Source organism: Manis pentadactyla, chromosome X (genome assembly GCF_030020395.1).
Source record: "Manis pentadactyla isolate mManPen7 chromosome X, mManPen7.hap1, whole genome shotgun sequence".
Taxonomy (NCBI): Eukaryota; Metazoa; Chordata; class Mammalia; order Pholidota; family Manidae; genus Manis; species Manis pentadactyla.
Window position 1 is genome coordinate 143,397,665 of NC_080038.1, and position 19,679 is coordinate 143,417,343.

Consider the following 19,679-nt stretch of genomic DNA (forward strand, 5'->3'; position numbering starts at 1 on the left):
TCCCAGTGATTCCAAAGAAAGGGATGTATTTACCTTACTTTTGAAAACTTACAAGACTCAAAATGACCCTAAAAACCTCTTATTGGGAGGTTGGGCCTCACACTTACGGGGGTTGTGATGAGCAGTTGCCCAAATTAAATGCAGAAGACAAACGAGCATCAGCTCTAAAGCTCCTAGTCAATCAAGAGTCAAGATTGAATTTCAGCTATTTTATTTATTTCATTTTTAACTGGGATTGCATTGGCCAGCGAAGTGCCCACTCAGCTCCACTGACTGAGCAGCTCCAGGCCCACCCCCAGTGGCCACTGAAAGGGAGCCACGTGCACTGTCGGGGCATCTTCACTGCTGGTAACTTCCACGTGCCATCTGCAGTTCTTTTCTGCCTGCGGAGCTGCTCAGGCACTGCGAGGGTGTGGGAATGCTGACAGGGGGCCTATTTTGTGACCCATCACTAACATCTTACCAGTCACATGAAGCTGTCGGGAGTTCCTGAGCAAAAGCTTTAGAATGCTTCAGTCCCCTACAAATACTCTCCATTCAGCTTTTAGAATGTGTTGTCATGCAGTAGGCAAGTAATCAGAACTGAAGTAATATTTGCATTTGGGGACTGTGAAAACTCTAATGAGGCTATGAAATAGTGTTTAAAATTATCAAGGAGCTAGATATGCAGGCATAAAGAATTGTCCATTTTAGAAAGCGACGTTCCTGCCCATGTCCCAGATGACCTTGTTCCGAGGGCCAGTTGGAGCTTGACATAAAGCTGCAGATGGCCGGTGAGCTCAGCCCTGTCCTAGTGAACCCCCCCAAGGAGAGGGCCCTCTGCAGTTATCCCATCAGAATGGCAAAGAAATTCTCTCTCCCCAGTACTTTCTTACTAAGTATTTCATGTTGTTTGATTTTGATTTTGGTTTTGTTTGTTTGGGAGGAGGGAGTGTCATCTTTCTAGTCCCATCATTAGGTATTTATAATTTGTACTTAAAAAATTTGCCTGGAGGCCCCTTGTGAAACCTTGCCTCTACTTTTCTTAGTAGCCCATTTTACAATTTCTACATTTCCACGTGGCAAGTTAATGACTGAACACACACATGTACCCACACCATGGCAAACTACATGTGGGCTGGGGAACCATACAAACCTGGGTTCGCCTCCTGCTCTGCTTCTAACTAGCTGTGTGACTTTGGGCAACTTAGTTAACCTCTCTGGGCCTCAGTGTCCTCATGTGTAAAATAAGGACAATAATAGTTCCCACCTCATGAACAGCTGTTTCAAGGATTGAATGAGACCGAATATTGAAAGTAGTTCGATTAGTGCCTGGTGCATAGCAAATGCTCAACACATTTAGTGGTGGGGATTTTATTGCCGTTTCAAATAATGCACTCAAATGTCTACTGGCCTATCTGCCATTGCAGAGACTTGCCCACAGTAGGTGTCTATCAAGTGTTTATTGCAATTAATTGAATTGACTACAACTGGTTAGCTTAGTTTGGGGGATAAATATTTACCTTCCTACTGGGATGTTTGAAAGAAACAGATGATAACTCGCAGCTCAAGTGTTAAAAGCACAAGGGTGAAGAGGCTGTTTCACATAGAAAGAAGGCTGCCTCGCCAAGGCAGGTTTCCCTCCTTCCGGACATCACTGTGGCCAAGCTCTCGGTGTGCCGGCCAGTTTGGCAGGGCTTTATCAGCAGCTCCTTCGGGTCTCCTGGAGATCAACTGTGAGGGTTTTTTTAATTGCCTTTGGCTGAAGGAATTGGGTCATATGTTCAATTCTGGTGATGTCCTTATCTTCTAGAACATGGTGGGAAGGGGAGGTCCCACCCACACGCAAGTCCCAATACCTTGGGGCCCCGACGAGGTGAAGTACAGTGGGGTCGCTGGTCAGGACTTGGCTGTTGTCATTTACACGTGCCTGTTTGGTTTTGCAGATTCCCCAGCATGTCTCCCCACACCCCCGACAAACCAGTGTAGAACTGTGTGCTCTGCTCTGCAGAGTAGGAGGGCAGGTGGGGGTGCGGGCTGGTCAAAATCATTGCCGAGGAACCAGCTATGTGACCTAGCTTTCCTCTGTGTCCAACAAGGCACTGATTGATGAAGGCAGAGGGTCCTTAACTGAGAGCCACGATGGGTATTAAGTGGTCCAGAAAACCCTTGAAATTATATGCAAAGTGCTGGTGGGCTGAAAGTGGGGTGGGGGGCAGCACTGTAAGTGCTTTTTCTGTGGAGAGAGACCATAGCTTTGAATGGATTCTCAAGGGAGTCTGTGACCCAAGACAATAAAGACCGCAAAGCTGTTTGGTTTTGTTGCCCCAGAGCAGTCGGTGTGTATGACCACAACCCCCAAAGGCCCCAGCTAGGCAGGCGGTCAGGGTAGTGACAAGATCAGTCAGAGCCATTCTGTGGCCAAGCAGCTGATGGATTGTTCACTCGGTTGTTGTAGACTCATGTAGACAAGGCCTGCAAGCTTGGGGAAGCCAGGCCCCCCCAGGTCAGCCTCGGGCGACAGCCCCCATCCTGCCAGGCCCTGGGGAGTGAGTCCTTCCTGCCCAGCAGCTCCTTTGCTCATGAGCTGGCCCGAGTCACCTCCTCGTACAGCACCTCAGAGGCAGCGCCCTGGGGCAGCTGGGATCCGAAGGCCTGGAGGCAGGTGCCTGCTCCACTACTGCCTAGCTGCGACGCTGTAGGTAAGTCACTTCCCCTGAGCCTCGCTTTCCACATCTGTCAACCGGGGCGCAGTCCCCTGCTCAGCCTGCCCGCCTGCCTCACAGGGTTGTTGGGAGGAACGCAGGAGGTGACAGCCCATAAAGCTCTGTACACCAATGAGGGACTTCTAGTGCTTTCTCTCCTGTCACCTAAGCAAGCAGAGTGCTCCAGGTGCTGGAGCCTTACCTCAGCTCCCTGCCTTCCACCTTAAAGCACCCCAGTTCCTTCCCTGCCTGCCTGTCCCGCGCCATCTGACTCTAAGCCCAAGGGAATGGGGGCTGTGCTTCCACACCTCTGAATCCCCCCCAGTGCCCGCCTGCTCCATACCTAGTGGGCACTTAGGGACTGCCTGTCCCGCCAGTGATCTGCTGTGGACCCCACAACCCAGGGTGCTCCCTGACCCCACCTAGGACTTGTGCACCCTACAAGTGGGAAGTTGGATCGCCCCACTGGAGGACTGGCAGCCTGGGGAGGGCAGAAGGCAGGAAGCCAAGGCAGCCTGTCCAAGATGGCTGAGAGTTGGGTTCATACCCTGGAATCTAGAAGGAATAGCTTGACTGGCCCTGAAGAGTCCCATTAGTGGTCATGGGAGCAAGATGGTGGATGCCAGCCCAAGTGGGCCTTTGCAGAGAATTTCATGGGAATTGTGGAGTCGTTCTGGCACATGAAATATCAGTGTGCGCAGGACATCTTCCCTAACTGCAGAGGAAACTGGAGAAATGTGCATTTGCTAAGTGATAATGATCAGAAGACGGTCACAAGATGAGAGGGCGGCCAGGATTCTGGCCTTTAATGGAAATTCTGCTTTGGTCTGTACAGCCTTGTTCTCTCCGTCCAGTCTGCCCCAGCCTGGAAGAGCAAGCTGTACTTTCCATCCAAGGCCTGTTGATTCTTCTCTGTTTTCCCCGTTTCTCTGTGTGCTCTCAAGAGTCACAGCGTGCTCTTCAGCTGTTCCCTCTGCAGCTGAAACCCAAGAAATCTTGTCAAGCTCAAAGCTGCCAGGGAAGCAGAATTAACAGAATGGATGGGGACATTGTCCCCTCTGGATGTTGCTGTGTTTCCCCCCTGATCTGCCCTGACTGTCCCCGTCCTCAGAAGTCCAAACAAGACGATGCCAGCCAGCTTGCCTGGTGAATTCCTCTCCCCTCCCCCATCTATATCTCCTCCCGAGCCAACACCTTCCCTCCAGCAGAAGAGGGTGGGGCAGATGCTTAGCCCCCAAATCTGCACTAAGAGGCTTTGGAAGTTGGGCCCAGCTGGGGAACTTGAAGGGACAGGACCTTGCTCAGCCTGTGACTCAGGGAAACCAAACTCAGTGTGAGACGGAGGACACAGGCAGCACGGGGGAAGAAGGAAGGCGGGCTGCAAAGACGTTTGTTTTCCCTGCCCAGGACCTTTCCCAGCGTTTAGACCAGGCATCCCCGAAAGCAGCGATGCAGAGGAGCAGTCTGAGGAGTTCACACAGTCAGAGGTCACATGGAAAAGGCAGCAGCACCAAAGCTGGCCTGCAGCTCTGCCATTTGCTTTGATGGCACTGATTTTGTGAAGGCCCCAGTGATAGCCCCAGACCGGTGCACACCCAAGGGCCACACCAGCACCTTGTGGGAGCACCCAGGTCCTGTGCCAGGGCCCAAAAGGGCAGAGAACGACGCCGGCAGCCGCGGCCGCCCTGGGCTTTGCCTAGCTTACACGATGGGGTGGCAGGTTCTGAGCTATGGTCAGGCCCACACCCTGACCCACGGTTGCTGCCCTGCCCACCCACTCGGGACCCCGCCACTCTGCCGTGTCTTCTTTAGAAGGTGTCAGCATGTGCAATGATCTTCTTTGATTTTACTTGTATCTTGTGTGTTTCCTCCTCCGTTGTAATCTGTGTAAGTGTGGAGATGCGCACAGCTATCCCTGGCCTGGGCCAGAACTGGGACCGTTGTACGCCCGTGGTATTTGTCAGAAACCAGCAATGTCTGTCAGCTGACTGACAGAGGGACTTAGCAGGCGGCTAAGTAAACCCTGCCTTCCCGTCCGGGATTTGGGGCTCCAGAGTCAACAAGGCTCATCTCGCTGGCTGCCCTCTGGTCTTGCCTCCTTCCCTGCCCAAAGGGCAGGTGTTGGGTCGCCACCCCCAGATCTTGGCCTCAGGCTCACTATGGGCCTGCCTCCTCTGGAGGCTTTATGGAAAAAACCAGAGAGTCAGGAGGGGCTGAGGAAACGCTGAACTCTGCCCGTCCTTCACTGTAGGAAGCCCTTAGGGCTGAGGGACATTCTGAGGAGACTTGCAGCCTGGAGCACCCACCTCCCCTCAAGAGGGCTTCTGGTGGGAGTGGCCAGCTGCATTGCCTCTATCTGTTGCCCTCGGGTCTCAGGGGATGCCACCCGTATGGGTGTGGGAGCCCAGAGATTTCAGGTCTATCTTACGGTCTCCAGGAAGAAGGCTGTCTTCCTGTCACTTCAGCGGAAAAGTCAGAGAGGTGGGTGAGTTATTTCCAAACCTGGCTTCCAAAAACTACAGAAGAAGGTGCTTTTCCTAATGGAGTAATAACCACACACACACTAGCATTCCTTAATAACCTTTGAGCCTTTAACAAATAGCTGAGTGCCTTCTGCTGCATGGCAGGCCGGCTCTGGGGGGACACTCGCTGGGCAGTGCCTGCTGGGAAAGGAGGCAGAAATCTCCCCCTCCCGCTGCCCCTCGCCTGGTATGCTGTACAAAACAAGGCTTTGGGTCCATCTCCTGCCCTCCCCAGTCAGTGGTCCACTGGAATCCCCTCCTGGCTAGGATGCTCTCCTCCTCCTGGAGATCCTGAGTATCTGCACAGTAGTTTTGCTGGTCACCTGCCCTTCTGCCCCTCCCCTCCCGCCCCCCATCCCCATCCAGTGAGAGTCCCTTTGCTGTCGTAAGTGGTAATGAGTCATGAGCCCATTCTTCCCCTTCAGTGATGAGAGGAAGCATCCAGGTGTTTGCTCTGGGGCTTACAGGAGACATTCGCCCATGGTGGATGAAGGGTGACGCTGACGCAAAGCCTGGCCTGGCCTGCGGGGGGGAGGGGCCCTGTGCGGGGCTTAGCTGTGCCAGGGGGCAGTGGTGGTGCTCGGGTGGGCCTTTTGCCTCTCTGCTGCCTAACACACAGAGATGAAGTGCGGGCTCTTCCATGAGCCCCCCCAGACACGGGCTTTGCAGCTTCTTGGGAATCAGCATGAAACTTCTTGGAAGGCAGCTCCAGGCCATCCTGGCTGAGACTATTTGTGAATGTAGCCCCTCCGTCAAGCAGGACTGGGAGGAGGCGTGACGGGGAAGAGCCCAGGCCCTAGTTCTCTGGGAGATGGCCTGCTGCTCCCAGCCCCACACTCTCGGTGGTGAACACCACAGGGGAAGCACACCGAGGCCCACGCTGGGCTCACCTGATGCTGCCCGTGTCAGGGTCACCGGGCACAGTAGGACCAAGAGCCCTGACAATTGCAGCCCTAGAAAAATGAGTCATTTGATGACCTCCTCTATAACTGTGCTTATGAAAAGCCACCATGGCCTGGGCCATCCTTCACAAGTGTCTGTCACTGAGCAGCAACTTTCAGCCACTACTTCCTCCTGGTCACTGAAAACATTTGTCATTTCCTGTTTTCTCCATTTCCCAACGATTCTAATTGTCAGTGCCAAAAGGCAACAACTGTTTTCTTGGGGCTTATCTTTGGAGCACATTGATTCAGAACAAAGGATGGGGGCCTCCGTCTGCAAAACAAAGGAAGCAGCCTCCTGGGGAGGCCCAGGGACAGCAGGACCAGGCCAGAGCACAGGGCTGGCAGTGCCCGAGGCCACCAGAGGCCCAGCCCCACAGGCCCCGTGTCAACATGCTTTTTGGACTGGGAGTTTCTGGAGCCATGCTGCTGAGCAGGTTTTCCCTTCCATTCTGCGTGCTCCGGATTTTGTGCGTCCTTAGGTGAACGCCGGCCAGCAGCCCGTGGCCCCTGTAACGCTGGACTGTTTGAGAGGCCCCCTCTTTCGTCTGGTTGACACCCTCCGACCCCTCCCCCAGCCCTGCCCGCCCTTTGTTTCCCTTGTCCTCTCTACCTCCTTCCCACTGGACTCTTCTGCCCTCCCCCTGATTTTTTTTGGTCACACCCCCATTCCTGTACAACTGTGTTTGATGAAACTCATGGGGCAGCCGGTGGGGACAGAGTTCGGGTGGGTGTAGACCCAGCTGGCTGCAGGAGTCAGTCCCCAGAAGCAGTGGCCGGGGAGGCAGAAGCGCTGGGTCTGCAGCTAGGAGACGGTGTGCTGCCTAGCCGCTTCAAGCCACTTAACCTCTTTGAGCCTCAGGGGTCAGTGATCTGCCCAGATCTGCAGCTGCCCAAAGGGGCCGAGGGAGGAGTGTAAGTGAGGGGCTGCCTTCGGAAATGCCTGCCAGCCCCAGCAGCTCAGGCAGACCCCAGTCCCACCACTCCCTGATGGCATGTGGCCCCTGTGCTCCTCAGAGCCCCAGCCAGTACCACTGGACCAGCGCTGGTATGGAATGACGGGTGTGGGAGTGCAGTACAGTGAGCCTGTGCCAGGGCTCGGCCAGGAAGCTGCCAGGGCTGGGATGGGGGAACTGCTTCTCCTGTAGCCTGCCCTGCCATGTGCTCACCCGTCTTCTCAGCCTGGCAGGAACTGCTGCGAGCCCAGGACCCATCCCAGGTACCAGCCCCCCACCCCATTCCAGCCCACGCCAGCCCCGAGTGCAGAAAGGCAGGCTGTGCGCCTACAGCTGGGGCCATAGGATCAAGTCTCCGGCACCTGTGGGGACACAGCTCGGAAAGTGGGAGGGGGAGGGGGCATCCTGATGGAGCTGCTTGGGTGTCGGCACTTTAGCAAGCAGGCCTCTTGGGAAGGGGAGAGGCAGAGCGGCAGGTGAGCACTGAGATGTTGGAGCCAGATCTCGGTCACAGCCTGGCACTGAATGGCGGAAGGTCTTGGGGCAAATCGTGACTTCTCCGGGCCCTGATCTGGTTCTCTCTTGGCTGTCTCATTGAACCACTGCCAGACTCAGTGCTGGGACTGCAGCCCTGAAGCTTGGCTCCTCCCTTGGCCCACCCGGCCCACCCTGAGGAGGAGCAGGGAAGCTCACCCCAATTGCTGGGCTGCAGCCAGGCAGGAGAACAAAGGAAAGTTGTCAGTGTGGCCATCTGACCATGTGATCATCCTACCACTTATGCCAGGACCACCCGGAACAAGCCTGGGCTCTTGCCCCGTGACAGCCCCACAGAGGCTAGGCACCCACCACTGAGTCTGCTGTGTCCCAGCCACTGAAACCCTGGTTTGCTCAGTCACTCCATATCTGCGTGGTTTGGAGCCCAAGCCCTAGTCCTACCTCTTAGTGTCCTCGGAATATAGCCAGTTCATCTGGGTCTCCCTGAGAGTGGTGTGTCCAGACTCTTGTCAGCACTGTAGACATGGTCTGGCCAAGGCAGAGTAGTGTAGGACTGTCACCTCCCTCCTTCTACATACTCTGCTTCTATTAATGCAGCCTAATGTTACATTTGCTCTCTTGGTGACCACGTCTCACTGCTGACCCATCCTGAGCGGAAGGACATCCAAAATGTCTCAGTCTTTTCTTCTATGTGCTCTTGCTGTTACGCTCTGTCTCTCCTGCCCCATCCTATGCTGTTGCAGTTGGTTTTTTAACCCAGGTCCAGAATCCTACTTTGATTTATACCTGTGCACTTTTGCTCGGGAGGGTGGGGCATGCATGCAAGTGTGTGTTGGTGTGTTCACTCATGCTTTCTGCTACACCAAAGCCAAGTTCTGGGTTCCCACACAGTGATTCCCAAGGCTAGTATGTCTTGATAGCCATAATCTAACACGTCTTTCTCATCTTCTATTTAGCAAGAGAAGCAGAGATCAGGTCTTACGGCAATGACCCCTGAACAGCGGAGCGCATGTATCGCCCAACAGATGAGTCAATTTCAAGGTGAGCAGTTGAGGTCAATGTTCCCAAAGGACTGGGCCAGGAAGTGTGTACGTGGGGGCAGGGTGAGAATTCACTTTAGAGTAAGCTACTGTAGGTGATTTTGAAAGCACTGAGGGAGACAGGGCAGGTCTGAGTGAGTTAAGCAGCACTGGCTTGAATATCTCACATTGAAAGCTTAAGTAGGATCCCAGTTGAAGGCCAGGTCTTAAGCACTGCAAAATCACTGTCGAATTCAAGAGATTTACTAAACCAAGTCAGGCCCCTTCAATCAGTTGTTCTCAGTGGGAGAAGGCACACCCCCAGGGTTGTGATCCTGCCTGTGCCCGCCTCAGCCACTGCTGGAGGACCCTGCACTGTAATGGCTCCTGAGCCATCTCTTGGATGTCAGCAGTGGAAAGGGGGTCAGGGAAGCTCTTCCTCAAAGAGGCTGTGTCAGGGCCTCCCACAGATAGCAGGGCTCCCCACCCTGCCATGGCAGCTGTGAGTGTAATCAACATTTATCAGCCAGAGATACAGCAGTTAGCAAAACAAGCAGGTATGCTCCCCACTTCACAGGGCTTCCAGACTAGCCGGGGAGACACATGTTAAGCAATCCTTCCCAGCCTGTGCAGTGACATTGGGCCAGACAAGGGTACTGTTGCCTGGGGCTCAAGAGATGCTCCCTGTCCTGCAACAGGTGCTTGGCATCTTTATTTTAGCCCACTGCTGCTCTTGCAAAATTACTGTTCCTTTGGGCCTGAAACCAGGTGAGTGTCCCACCTGCCCGGGCTGGAGTGCCACATTAGGTGTGCTTTAGCTGCAGTGACAGGGCAAACAAGCTTCTGGAAGGCCAGTGTCAAGGGGTGGACATCTGTCAAGGGGTGGGAAGTGTCAGACCTGTGTATAGAGTACTGAGTATAGAAACAGACCCAGCTCCTGGCCTCATGGAGCCTACAGTCTACCTGAAAAGAGTCAGATATGCTGACGTTTTCAGTCCAATGTTTTCCTTACTGGGGAGGGGAACTGTGCACACAGACAAGGGGGTCTAGGAAGGCTTCCCAGAAGAACTTCAGTCCAGGCTGAGGATGGAAGGACAAGGGGAGTTGAGAAGAGTTGGGGAGCAGGACATGCTCAGTCGGAGCTAAGGGTAGAAGGCAAGGGGTCAGAGGTCAGTGCTGGGCCAGTACCTACTCACCAGCAACTGCAGCCCAAACTGCAGACAACTTGGGAAATGACCCTCGCTTCTCTTCTTCTGTAGCCATCCAAGAACAAGTCGCCTCCAAGTGTAGCTGGACCAAGGCAAGTCCCCCATCCAGTCCCCCATCCAGCCAGAACATGATGTCACCCACCAGGCAGCAGAGCCAGGATGGCATGGGCATAATCTCACTGGCTGCAGGCAAGCAGGAAGGAATTGTCAGCTCCAGCGCCCCGTTCCCCCTGCCCTCACACCAGAGTGCCCCAGGCAGCCTTGGCACCGCCTGCCAGCGTTTGCACATTCTCAAGGCTGCCCACTCGGGAGTGCCCCTGCCCGGGTTCTGTCCCAGCCCCTTGAGCAGCCAGCCCCTGAGTCCCCACCAGCTGAGACAGCCCTGTGTGCCAAGAATGCCCAACATGTTCCGCAGTGCCCCATGGGCGGTGGCAGCAGCTGCATCCACGGCGCTTGCAGGGGAACCACCCCCAAGCCAGGTGGGTAACAGCACCCAGCAGCATTTTGATAGCAACTCGATCTTCACCAAGGCACTGGTGAGAGGGCCCCTGGTAGCCCCCACATTGCCATCTCAGCAGGCAGTTGTGTCCCCCCATCAGGTGGCCCTGGGAGGCAGGCCTGGCCAGAAGGCATACGCTGCCCTGGTCAGCCCCAGCCTGCTGGGCCATCAGGGCCTCAGACAGAGCCCGGTGCGGGGTCCTGTGCCTGTGCTGAGTGCCTCCAAGTCCCTCCCGCAGGGCATGGCCGGCTTTGGTCCTGTGAGCCCCATACAGGGCATTGAGCCACCAAGCTATGTGGCCGCTGCTGCTGCCGCAGCCACTGCCTCTACCCTCACTGCCAGCCAGTCCCCAGGTCCATTCAATAGGATAGGTACCCCCCCTGAGCTGCCACAGTCTGACATTTTGCCCCAGCCCCTGCCCCAGCTAAGTGATCTGGGCTCAGCACCTGACTGCAGTGAGGTGGATTTTGTTGAAGCTCTGTTGAAAAGCCCCAGCGTCAGCCCAGCTGAAGGCTGGGTCTGCGACCTGAGGCTGATAGATGACATTCTGGAACAGCACGCTGCTGCCCACAGTGCCACAACCCAGAACACGAGCAGACTTTAAATGCCCAAACAAACCCCCATGTTGACATCCCTCTAGGGAGTGGCATGGACCTACAGCAAATTCACAACTGACCCCAGACAGGGCACAGTTGTCTCCTCATTACAATTTGAGCGGCATCAGCCCATGTACATCCCTGTCTCTACCTGTGACAAAACGGAAAGCTGGTGATTTTTCAAGCTACCTGTACATATTTGAAAATTTTGTAAATGTTTTTCCTAAACATTGATGACAGAAGTATTTATACTTCGTTTTGTGACTTTGTAAATAAAGTGGCGGCTTCCGTTTCGGTAGAGTTATGTTTATTACGCATTGTTTGTGTTTGTTATCCATTGTCGCAAATACACAGACTTGTTCGCTGCAGCACTACCTTGTTAAGCTCCAGCTCTACCTTAGAAACCAGGTGCCTGACTTGCTTCTGGTCTCCATGCAGAGGTGGACGTGATCAAGAGGTCTTATGCAAACTGACAGATGCCAAATAGAAAACCACTTGGCCATTTATTTCCATTTTCACTAAAAATTCTATTGCCTTGTATGATTCTTAATCTCTTTTGCAAACCTTTCCGCCTCCGCTAGCTCTTTCCTAATGAGCAATATTATAGCAGCAGCCATTGTATCATAAATGTCCTGCAGAAGAAATTTACCAGGAGGCTTGAAAGCGTCCTGTAGGTTTGGAAGAGGTGAAGAGAGAGCATGTGTGCTGTCTGGGTCTGAGCTGTCCACCTTGAGGATATAAAGGTTCCTCCCTTTATTGTTCACACGAACAGAAACTCCCCAGTTTGCACTTCTCCAGGGGCACCCTTGCAGGATGGAGGTGAGATGTTCCTGGTTTAAAACATTTCAGTATTTGTTTTAATATAACGGTGTGTGCTTTGGAGTAAAAGTCTGTAAACATTAATAGTTGATTTGGGATTTGTCTTTGATGGGTTCCTATCTGCAATTTTTCTCATGTATATTTAAGTGTCCGTTATAAAAAAAAAAAGCCAAACCCACTGTCCTGTAAACTTCTTTGTGTCCAGACTCTGTAATCACGTTTTAATTGCACTTCCTATTCACCTCTACATTTGAAATCTGGCATCTGTTTCAAGCCAGTGCGTTTTTTTTTCTTCATTCTGTAATAAACAGCCAGAAGAAAAGTGCCTCTGTTTCCATTTTTCAAGGGAGCATTCAGAACCTCCAGTGCTGTGTGGGCTGACCCGCTAGTGTCCTTGGTCTGTCTGCAGCCACTCCTTGCCCTGTGCACCTAGGGAAGCCCTGTGTGTCCATCGGCTAGTTAAGAAGTTTGTGTGGTCTGCACATCACAGCATGGAAACGCATCATGTTTTCCTGCAGCCCCTTGTTTTGCAGGGAATGATGTAGAGGGGAGGGGGGAGGAGGTCACTAAGGTAACTGCACTGGGGGCAGAGCAGACTTGCCCTGAGAACATAGCCTCGCCACACTGCCATCCTCTCTCCACTGAGAGGGTGACAGACCCAATTAAAGATCAAGTCCTCTCATGTGAAGATACCCTGTACAGTGGCTGGAGGTGGGGGGCCCTGAGGCAGGCACATGTGTGTTGCACAGGAGAGCAAGCAGACCGTGGTGAAGCCACTGGGCCGCTGAGCAGGGATGCATGGGCCCTGGGGAAAAAGGGCTTCCCCCTTTCCTCCCCCATGGCCCGGGCTGAACCCAGCCCTGTGCTTCCTGACAGCTGCAGGCTATGTTCAGAGTCCCCACGACTTGGCTTCAGGTCTGCCATCAATGATCCTTGATGGCAGTGGCAGGAGTGTTCTCGTTCCAGGTGGCCTGCACTCCCACCACCACAGAGCTGCTCCCCTCCCCACAGCAGCCCCTGGCCCTTTGCATCCCAACCTGCTGCCCAGTCCCACCCCTCAGGAGGCCCCACCCAGCCCCCCATCCCGCAAGGAAGCTGAAAGCTAAGAGCTCTGCCCTACTCTTGGAGGTGTGAAAGCCCAGAGCTATATGGAGGGCACAAGGTGAGACCTGGGCCCACCTGGAATGCCATCATGGAGAGCAGTGCAGGGAAGGGTGTGACTGGAGGTGGGACCTGATGACTCGGCCCAACCATCAGTTAGCCAGGGTAAAGCTTGTTGCGCCCTTCTGAGGGGAGGCTCGTGAGCAGGAAGAGAACTGTCAGGTCACCTGATGAAGCCACCTTTTCCTTCGTACATGTGAGGGGTTGCATGGGTGTACATTTCCAGTCCCACATAGGCAGCTGGCAAATGCCAGACACCCAGCTCAGAAGCTGAAGGGCGTGCGGGCTTTACCTCTCTAACACTCAGGAGGTTCGTACTTTGACGTCTTTTTCACACAGGAGGAAGCTGGCACTCAGAGATGTAAAGTCACTTGCCCAAGGTCACAGAGCTGGTGAAGGTAGAGTTGGAGCACTCCCATGCCCTCACTCTGGTGCCACATTCCAGGTGCCACGGCTGGGGTAGTCAAAGACACCATCCAGATGTGCTGCCCCACCCAGGCACAGGCAGGTAGAGCCACCACCCACCCACTCCCGCTCAAGAGGCTCAACTTTGGGTGGTGGTCTAGAGGCAGAAGAGTTACAGTCAGGATGGCGACCACCACCCCTCCCTCATTCAATAATAAAGAAGCTGCAGAATGAAAATGTAGCACCTACACTGCGGCCGGGGAAGTTGCTCTGCTTTCCCACAGCCCCCTGCCCCAGTCCATGGTGGATAAGCGGCTCCCTCGGGAGTGCAACCTCTGGGCCAGGGTGGGGAGTGGGTAGAGACCCTGCCAGGTTGCCTGTCAAGGGCGCTGTGGTACTGCCAGCCTGACATGGCAACAGCCTCTGCCGTGCCCTGCACTGAGGTAAACAAGTGGCCTCACCAGGCTAGGAGCTTCAGAGGCCAGTGTGCATCTCACCACAGCCCACAGACATTGCAGCTGCAGGCTGCCCAGCTAGAACACAGCACAGGGGTGCAGTGGGGCCTTGCCAAGTCTCAGGGCCAATGTGCTCCATTCTGTTAAATGCCCTTGCTCCAGGGCACCCATAATGGACACAAACAAAGCCCATAGGCGTGGCCAGTGTTGATGGTTCTTTGACTCCGAACTCTAGCAGGCAAATCCCTGGCGCGCACCCCACATGGTCACAGCGCAGTGGAATAAGGGGCATGCTTGTAAATGTCAGCAAAACAATTCTGTTATCATTAAAATGGCCTGCTACAAACCCTAAGAGGCGGGCAACAGCACAACATCAAGACTCCAGGCAGTCACCAAAAATGCTCCTGGATAAAGCAGATCTTCCGTTCACCCAAGAAGTCAATTGGCCCCCCTCTGTGATGCTTCTGAGGTCCATGAATGCCTTCAAGACATGGTGGCCATATTCTCCAATCCACCAAAGAGACCCCTGTTCTGCTAGGATGAAACCTTTACAAGAACAAGGGCCTGGGACACTTGATGTTGTGCTTCTGACTTGAATTCACTGCCAACATTTTTTTTAATGGAAGATTTCACCCAACAACGCTGGCAGAGATTTTGCCTTTGACCTAAAATATCTTTGTCTCAGAAGTCACCCGACGCTGGGGTGGGCATTTTTAATGGATGCCTGGTGGGGTAGAACTGGAAAACGGCTTGCCCCTCTGCCAGGTCTTACCCCTTTTCAAGATCCTTACAGCAGGTTTGTTCTGGTGGCTGCAGAGCCCCAGGCCTGGCTCCCCGTGGCTCTGGGCACGTGAAGGAAGGATTGCACAGAGCCGGACAAAGGCTGTCTCTCTTCAAGACTCTTTGACAGGCAGAGCGGAGTCGGACTGGGCTGGGCTCCAGGCTCCAAGAGAGGGGCTCGTAGGTGCCGGGGATAAGCTGCCCGAGAGCTGGGGAGAGGAGAGAGGCAGGGCCTGGGAACCTCGCCGGGGCTGCCCCTGGAGCATTCCATCGTCTCCCAAACCAAGGCTGGAATAAACAGAAATGAACATGCGGCACATTACAGGGCCCCCAAAGTCACATTTTGCCTAAGAACATCTTAACAGCTGAAGCATTTTTAGCTATTCCTTGATATTTTGCATTTCCTCTGGGGAACAGAGGCCAAGTGGCACAGAAGAAAGGCTGGAGGCTCAGAGCTCCGTCACTTTCTGGCAACTTAAGTGACTCAGTCAAGGTTCCCCAGCTAGGAAGGGCCAGTCCAAGGAGCAAACGTTCAAAGCCATGGCTCCTATCTTTGATACCACAGGGCCAAAACAGTATGGAGGGTCCTCAATAAATTAAACATAGAATTACCATATGATCCAGCAATCCCACTTCTAGATATACACCCAAAAGAATTGAAAGCAGGGTCTTGACCAGATATTTGTACATACGTGTTCAAAGCCGCAATCAGACTGGCCCTTGTCCTGGCTGACCAAGCCCCACAGGCCAGACCCACCCAGCTTTCTCGCTTCATCTGCCACGCTGCCCCACGTCCACTGGGCTCCAGCCGTGCCAGCTCACCTCCTGTTTCTCAACACCCCAAGCTGAAGCTGCTCCCCACACAGGGCCTTTGCACCCATTGGTTGGTCTCCCTGCCTGGAGTGCTCTTCTGTGTCCTTGCATTCTGGATTCTTCTTGGCATTCAGATGTCAGTTTAAATGGCCCCTTGTTGAGGACACTCCTGACTACCCAGTGTACTTATCTTCAACACATCACACCATGTTTGGCCTCCATTTGGGACTTCCATTTCCCCCAGCTTGTTGTCATCTCCTCACTAACACATCAACTCCATGAGGCTGTGAGCTCGGGTCTGTCTTATTCACTGATGTTTCCCGCCACGTGGAACAGTGCCTGGCACATGGAGGCCCAGTAAGCAAGCATTTGGAGAGGTGAACAATTGCCCAGGTGTAAAGACTGGGCAAGACTCTCATTCCTGAATAAGCACAGGATTAAGTTTCTAGGGTCTTCTCCCTTTTAAAGAAAGCAGAACATTTGAAGAATGATTTAAAAGGTCTGGGCATGTTTAGAGGAGAGATGGCCCAAGAGCAAATGGCTTCTCCTTCAAATCTCTCATCCGCATGGTGGCCTGTGAAATCACACAGGCTCCAACTTGCTCTATAAACTTGGGCAGGCTTCCTTCCCTCTCTGGGCATCAATTTCTCCACCTACAGATGAAGGGGTTGAATCCCACCTTCTGGTTTTTTTCTGGTGTCAATACTCACCTCGGCAGAGTGATTCTATGCTTGGGCTCTGGAGCCAGGCTGCCTGGGTTTGAATCCAGCCCCCATCAACTCACTATGTGATCTCAAAGCTACTTATGTCCCCTGAGCCCTAGTCTACTCATCAAGAAAATGGGCCGAATAAAAAGACCTGCCTTAGAAGAGGGCTTCGATGATAACTGAGATTCCCCAGGACAGAGCAAGCAGCTGGCCCGGAACCTGATGTACTCAGTGCTCAGTGAGCGTTAGCATCCTATTACTATGAACTCTTGATCGTCCTTACATGCACTTACCACCCACAGGGTCACCAGAAACCCTGCCAAACTTAAAACCTGAAGCTGCTGCGCAAGAGAGGCAGCCGCCCTTTGCAAATCCTTGGAGAGGGATCCGATCCACATCGATTGTATTTTTCAGAGCACAGGACCTGGGCCCTAGAGAACCCACTACCCACAGCTCTCCTGAGGCCCAGGGCAGTGTGGCTGGGCCTTGGCATGTGGGCACTTGGCTGGATTCTGTATTCCCAGGGATGCTGTTTCTTGATACGGAATTGATTATTCTAATCAAGGCACTTCAGTGTTCAAGCTGTGAAATATAAACAGGTTCGGGTAATATGAAAGTGTGGCTGAAGGACTTCAGTCAGAGCTTGCTTTCCTGAGATGAGCCTAAAATAAGCACACGGCTAGCGTGCAGAAATGGAAACAACAGAAGCCTCGGGCTCAGCCCGGCACAGGCCCCGGTGAACAAGGAGGCACGTTCCCAGGGAAGGGCTCCACATGGTCCCCAGGCATTCACTCTTGGAGATGCACTTTGGAGGCCTCCAGCAAACCCAGAAGTCTGGGCCAGAATGTCATCTCTCCCAGTCTGGTGAATACCAGAAATGGGTGGGACAATCAAGTATAGTAAGGGTGCCCACAGGGACCTAACCAGTATGGACGCTCTGGGGCTGTGGGTGGTAGAACAAAGGGAACCTTCTCTGCATGGGGGCCACCAGACCACCCTTCTGGGAGAAGGGCTGCAATACCAAGATTAAGACTCTAGAACAAACTGGGGAGTTCAAAGTGGCTGGGGTGGGGGTGGGAAGCTTATAGGAAGCGGAAGACCAAGGCAGGTGAAACGGCAGTAGGTGGCCCTGAGCAAAGATATCCTGGGAGGGCGGTTCTGGGGGTAATCACTCAAAGTCGCTCTCCCCATTCCCTCCAGTGGATGCCAAGTGAGACGCTGCATCTCATTCTCTTCAGGTGCTAGGGAGATACAGTGGCAAACTTTGAGAAGCAAAAGCACGGTGAGATAAAAGGTGGCCTTTGGCCTCAGATGAACTTCTGCTACGGGTTGAGCTGTGTCTCTCCCCACAAAGTCACGCGTTGAAGCACCAGCCCCCAGTACCTCAGCATGTGACCTTACCTGGAAACAGTTGTTGCACATGGAATTAGCTAAGTTGGGATGAGGCCACAGTGGGTGGGGCGGACCTAATCCAGTATGACTGGTGTCCTTATAAAAGGGGACATTGGACATAGACATGCACACAGGGAGATGCCCACTTGAAGATGAAGGCAGATGTTTCTCCGAGCCAAGGAACGCCAAAGGTTGCCAGCAAAATGCCAGATGCTAGGAGGAGAGGCCTGGAAGGGACCGACTCTGGCAACTCCTCGACTTCAGACTTCCAGCCTCCCCCAGGACATTTCTGTTGTGAGCGGTATGTGGGCCTTTGCTACAGCAGCCTCAGGAAACTAATATGACCTGCCTCCACAGCTTGACATCACCACTGAGAAAATCCCTGGGTCCTTGAGCAGGAGCTGGTACTCCTTGGGGATGATGCCACCCTCCTTAGAGGATAAGGGACTAAGGAAGGACAGTGGGTGCACACAGCCCTGCCAGGCGCATGAGGCAGACCCCTCCCCGTATGGAGATCAGGGGCCGGCATGGCTGTCAATCTCCCTCTTGGGGTCATGGAGAGGCCAGACCAGGGAAGGCTGACCCAGAAGCTGAGGTGGCCATGGAGGGGAGGAGGAGGGCATCTCTCCAAGGGTGGGAAAAGCGAACCAGCAATCCGTGTCCAAGCTAGAGCCTTCCTGGGCCCTCAAGGCACCCCTCCTCTCCTCCCCAAAGCCCTAGGGGCCCCTTAATTTCTCCCATAGCTGGAAGGAAGATGGAAGATGATGGAAACTGTGGGGGTAAACTGCTCAGCCCAGTGCCTAGCACAGCGAACACAGCAGAGACTCAGGAGTGGCCCGCATACAATAAGAGAAGTCAGGACAAGGCTCTTCAAGCAGTGCAACCTGGAACAGAGGGCATTCCATCCAACCCACCTCCGCACTGGATCGTCAGGCTAGCGGCCCCAGGCAGGGCTCTGCACAGGGCCCACTGTCCTTCCATAGGCTCCATCCTCCTGCCTGTCTGGAAGGCAGGTGTCACGGTCCCCAGGTGCTAGAATTGCCTGCTTGAGGTCCCAGCAATCTCATCAACAGGGAGGTCAAGCTATGGAGGGAATGGGATGGGAGTTCCAGTCTACCTGATGCCAAAGGCCACCTTTCTTTACCCCAGTGTGCTAGTGCGGGGTCTCCCTAACCCCTGGGGAGAAGAGAGGGGGACCTCCAGGATGGTCTGGGGGCACAGCCAGAAGTTGCCCTTTGGCTACCTCATGTTAGAACTCTAAATCCATAAGAAGTTTGCATTCGAAGGCATCTTGATCCATGTTTGGTTAAATATAGCAAAACCATCTTTACATTAGTTACCAGTTAAAGCAACAATTTCTCCCTAGTTTAGAAGTAAAATTGACCCTCCAGGAAGATAGGCCATAGACTATACAGTCCCAGCTTGAGAAGCCTCATTTCTACCCAGGGGCCATTCCATACCAACAAGTGCTCACTGCTTATCCCTTCCCCAGGAAGCAGGAAATGCCCCTTGCACACTGCCTGGCCTGAGGGCTGAGGGCTGAGAGGGTCGTGGCTCCCCACAGCCGACCTGGTTTTGCTCACCCACCCCTCCCAAAGCTGGCATCTGTTCCTCCAGTCAGCCCCAGGCTGTCCAGCAGGCCCTGTGTGCCCCCTGCCCCTGGGAGGGCTCAAGGCCTTGCATATATTTCAGCCAGGCAGCAGCCCAGCCAGCCGACATGCTCCGGTGCCTGGCAACAAGCTCTGCCTGCCACCACTTGAGATGCCAGGGCTGTGCCTGGGGAATCAGAGGTATTTGGTGGGATTTGCATGGCTCATCTCTCCTGCCCTTGAAGATATTCTTGACAGAGGATTGCTAATTCATTCAACCTCTGGAACATTTACTGTATGCCAGGTACTTCTTCAGGAGCCAGGGTGTAAGTGACAACAGGAAGTGGTCACAGGGTTGAGGGGGAAAAGATGTGATGGTACAGGATGGTAAGTGTCTTGGCCAAGGTAAGCTCAGGGGACTGACCTGTGGACGATCGGAGGACCCAGCACCCTTTCCAGCTGACGATCTCCCCATACCTCCATGAGGGTTCTGATGCTCCCAAGGCTGGCAGGCTTGCATCCTAGGATTAGCACCTGTGAGTACATCAGCCCAGCCTGTGCACCCATCTGGCTGCCAGCTTGTCACAGCAGAGCCCCCTTGGCCCAGGTTGATGGGTCCATGGGAAGAAGAGAGGGTG

At 53.8% G+C, this 19,679-nt stretch overlaps 1 protein-coding gene across 7 annotated transcripts in view; it reads left to right on the top strand.

Annotated features, from left to right (window-relative positions):
• MAMLD1 (mastermind like domain containing 1) overlaps nt 1-12,064 on the top strand; it is a 111,829-nt gene extending 99,765 nt beyond the window's left edge. For 3 of the 7 annotated variants that reach the window (XM_036908388.2, XM_036908390.2, XM_057495321.1), the window contains 4 exons: nt 2,438-2,681; nt 5,122-5,165; nt 8,555-8,639; nt 9,877-12,064. In XM_036908388.2, coding sequence (XP_036764283.2) covers nt 2,438-2,681; nt 5,122-5,165; nt 8,555-8,639; nt 9,877-10,928 — 1,425 coding nt within the window. In that variant the 3' untranslated portion in view covers nt 10,929-12,064. The remainder of the gene's footprint in view (nt 1-2,437; nt 2,682-5,121; nt 5,166-8,554; nt 8,640-9,876) is intronic. The other 4 variants (XM_036908393.2, XM_036908394.2, XM_036908391.2 and 1 more) reach the window with 2 other exon arrangements.
• The last annotated feature ends 7,615 nt before the right edge of the window (nt 12,065-19,679 follow it).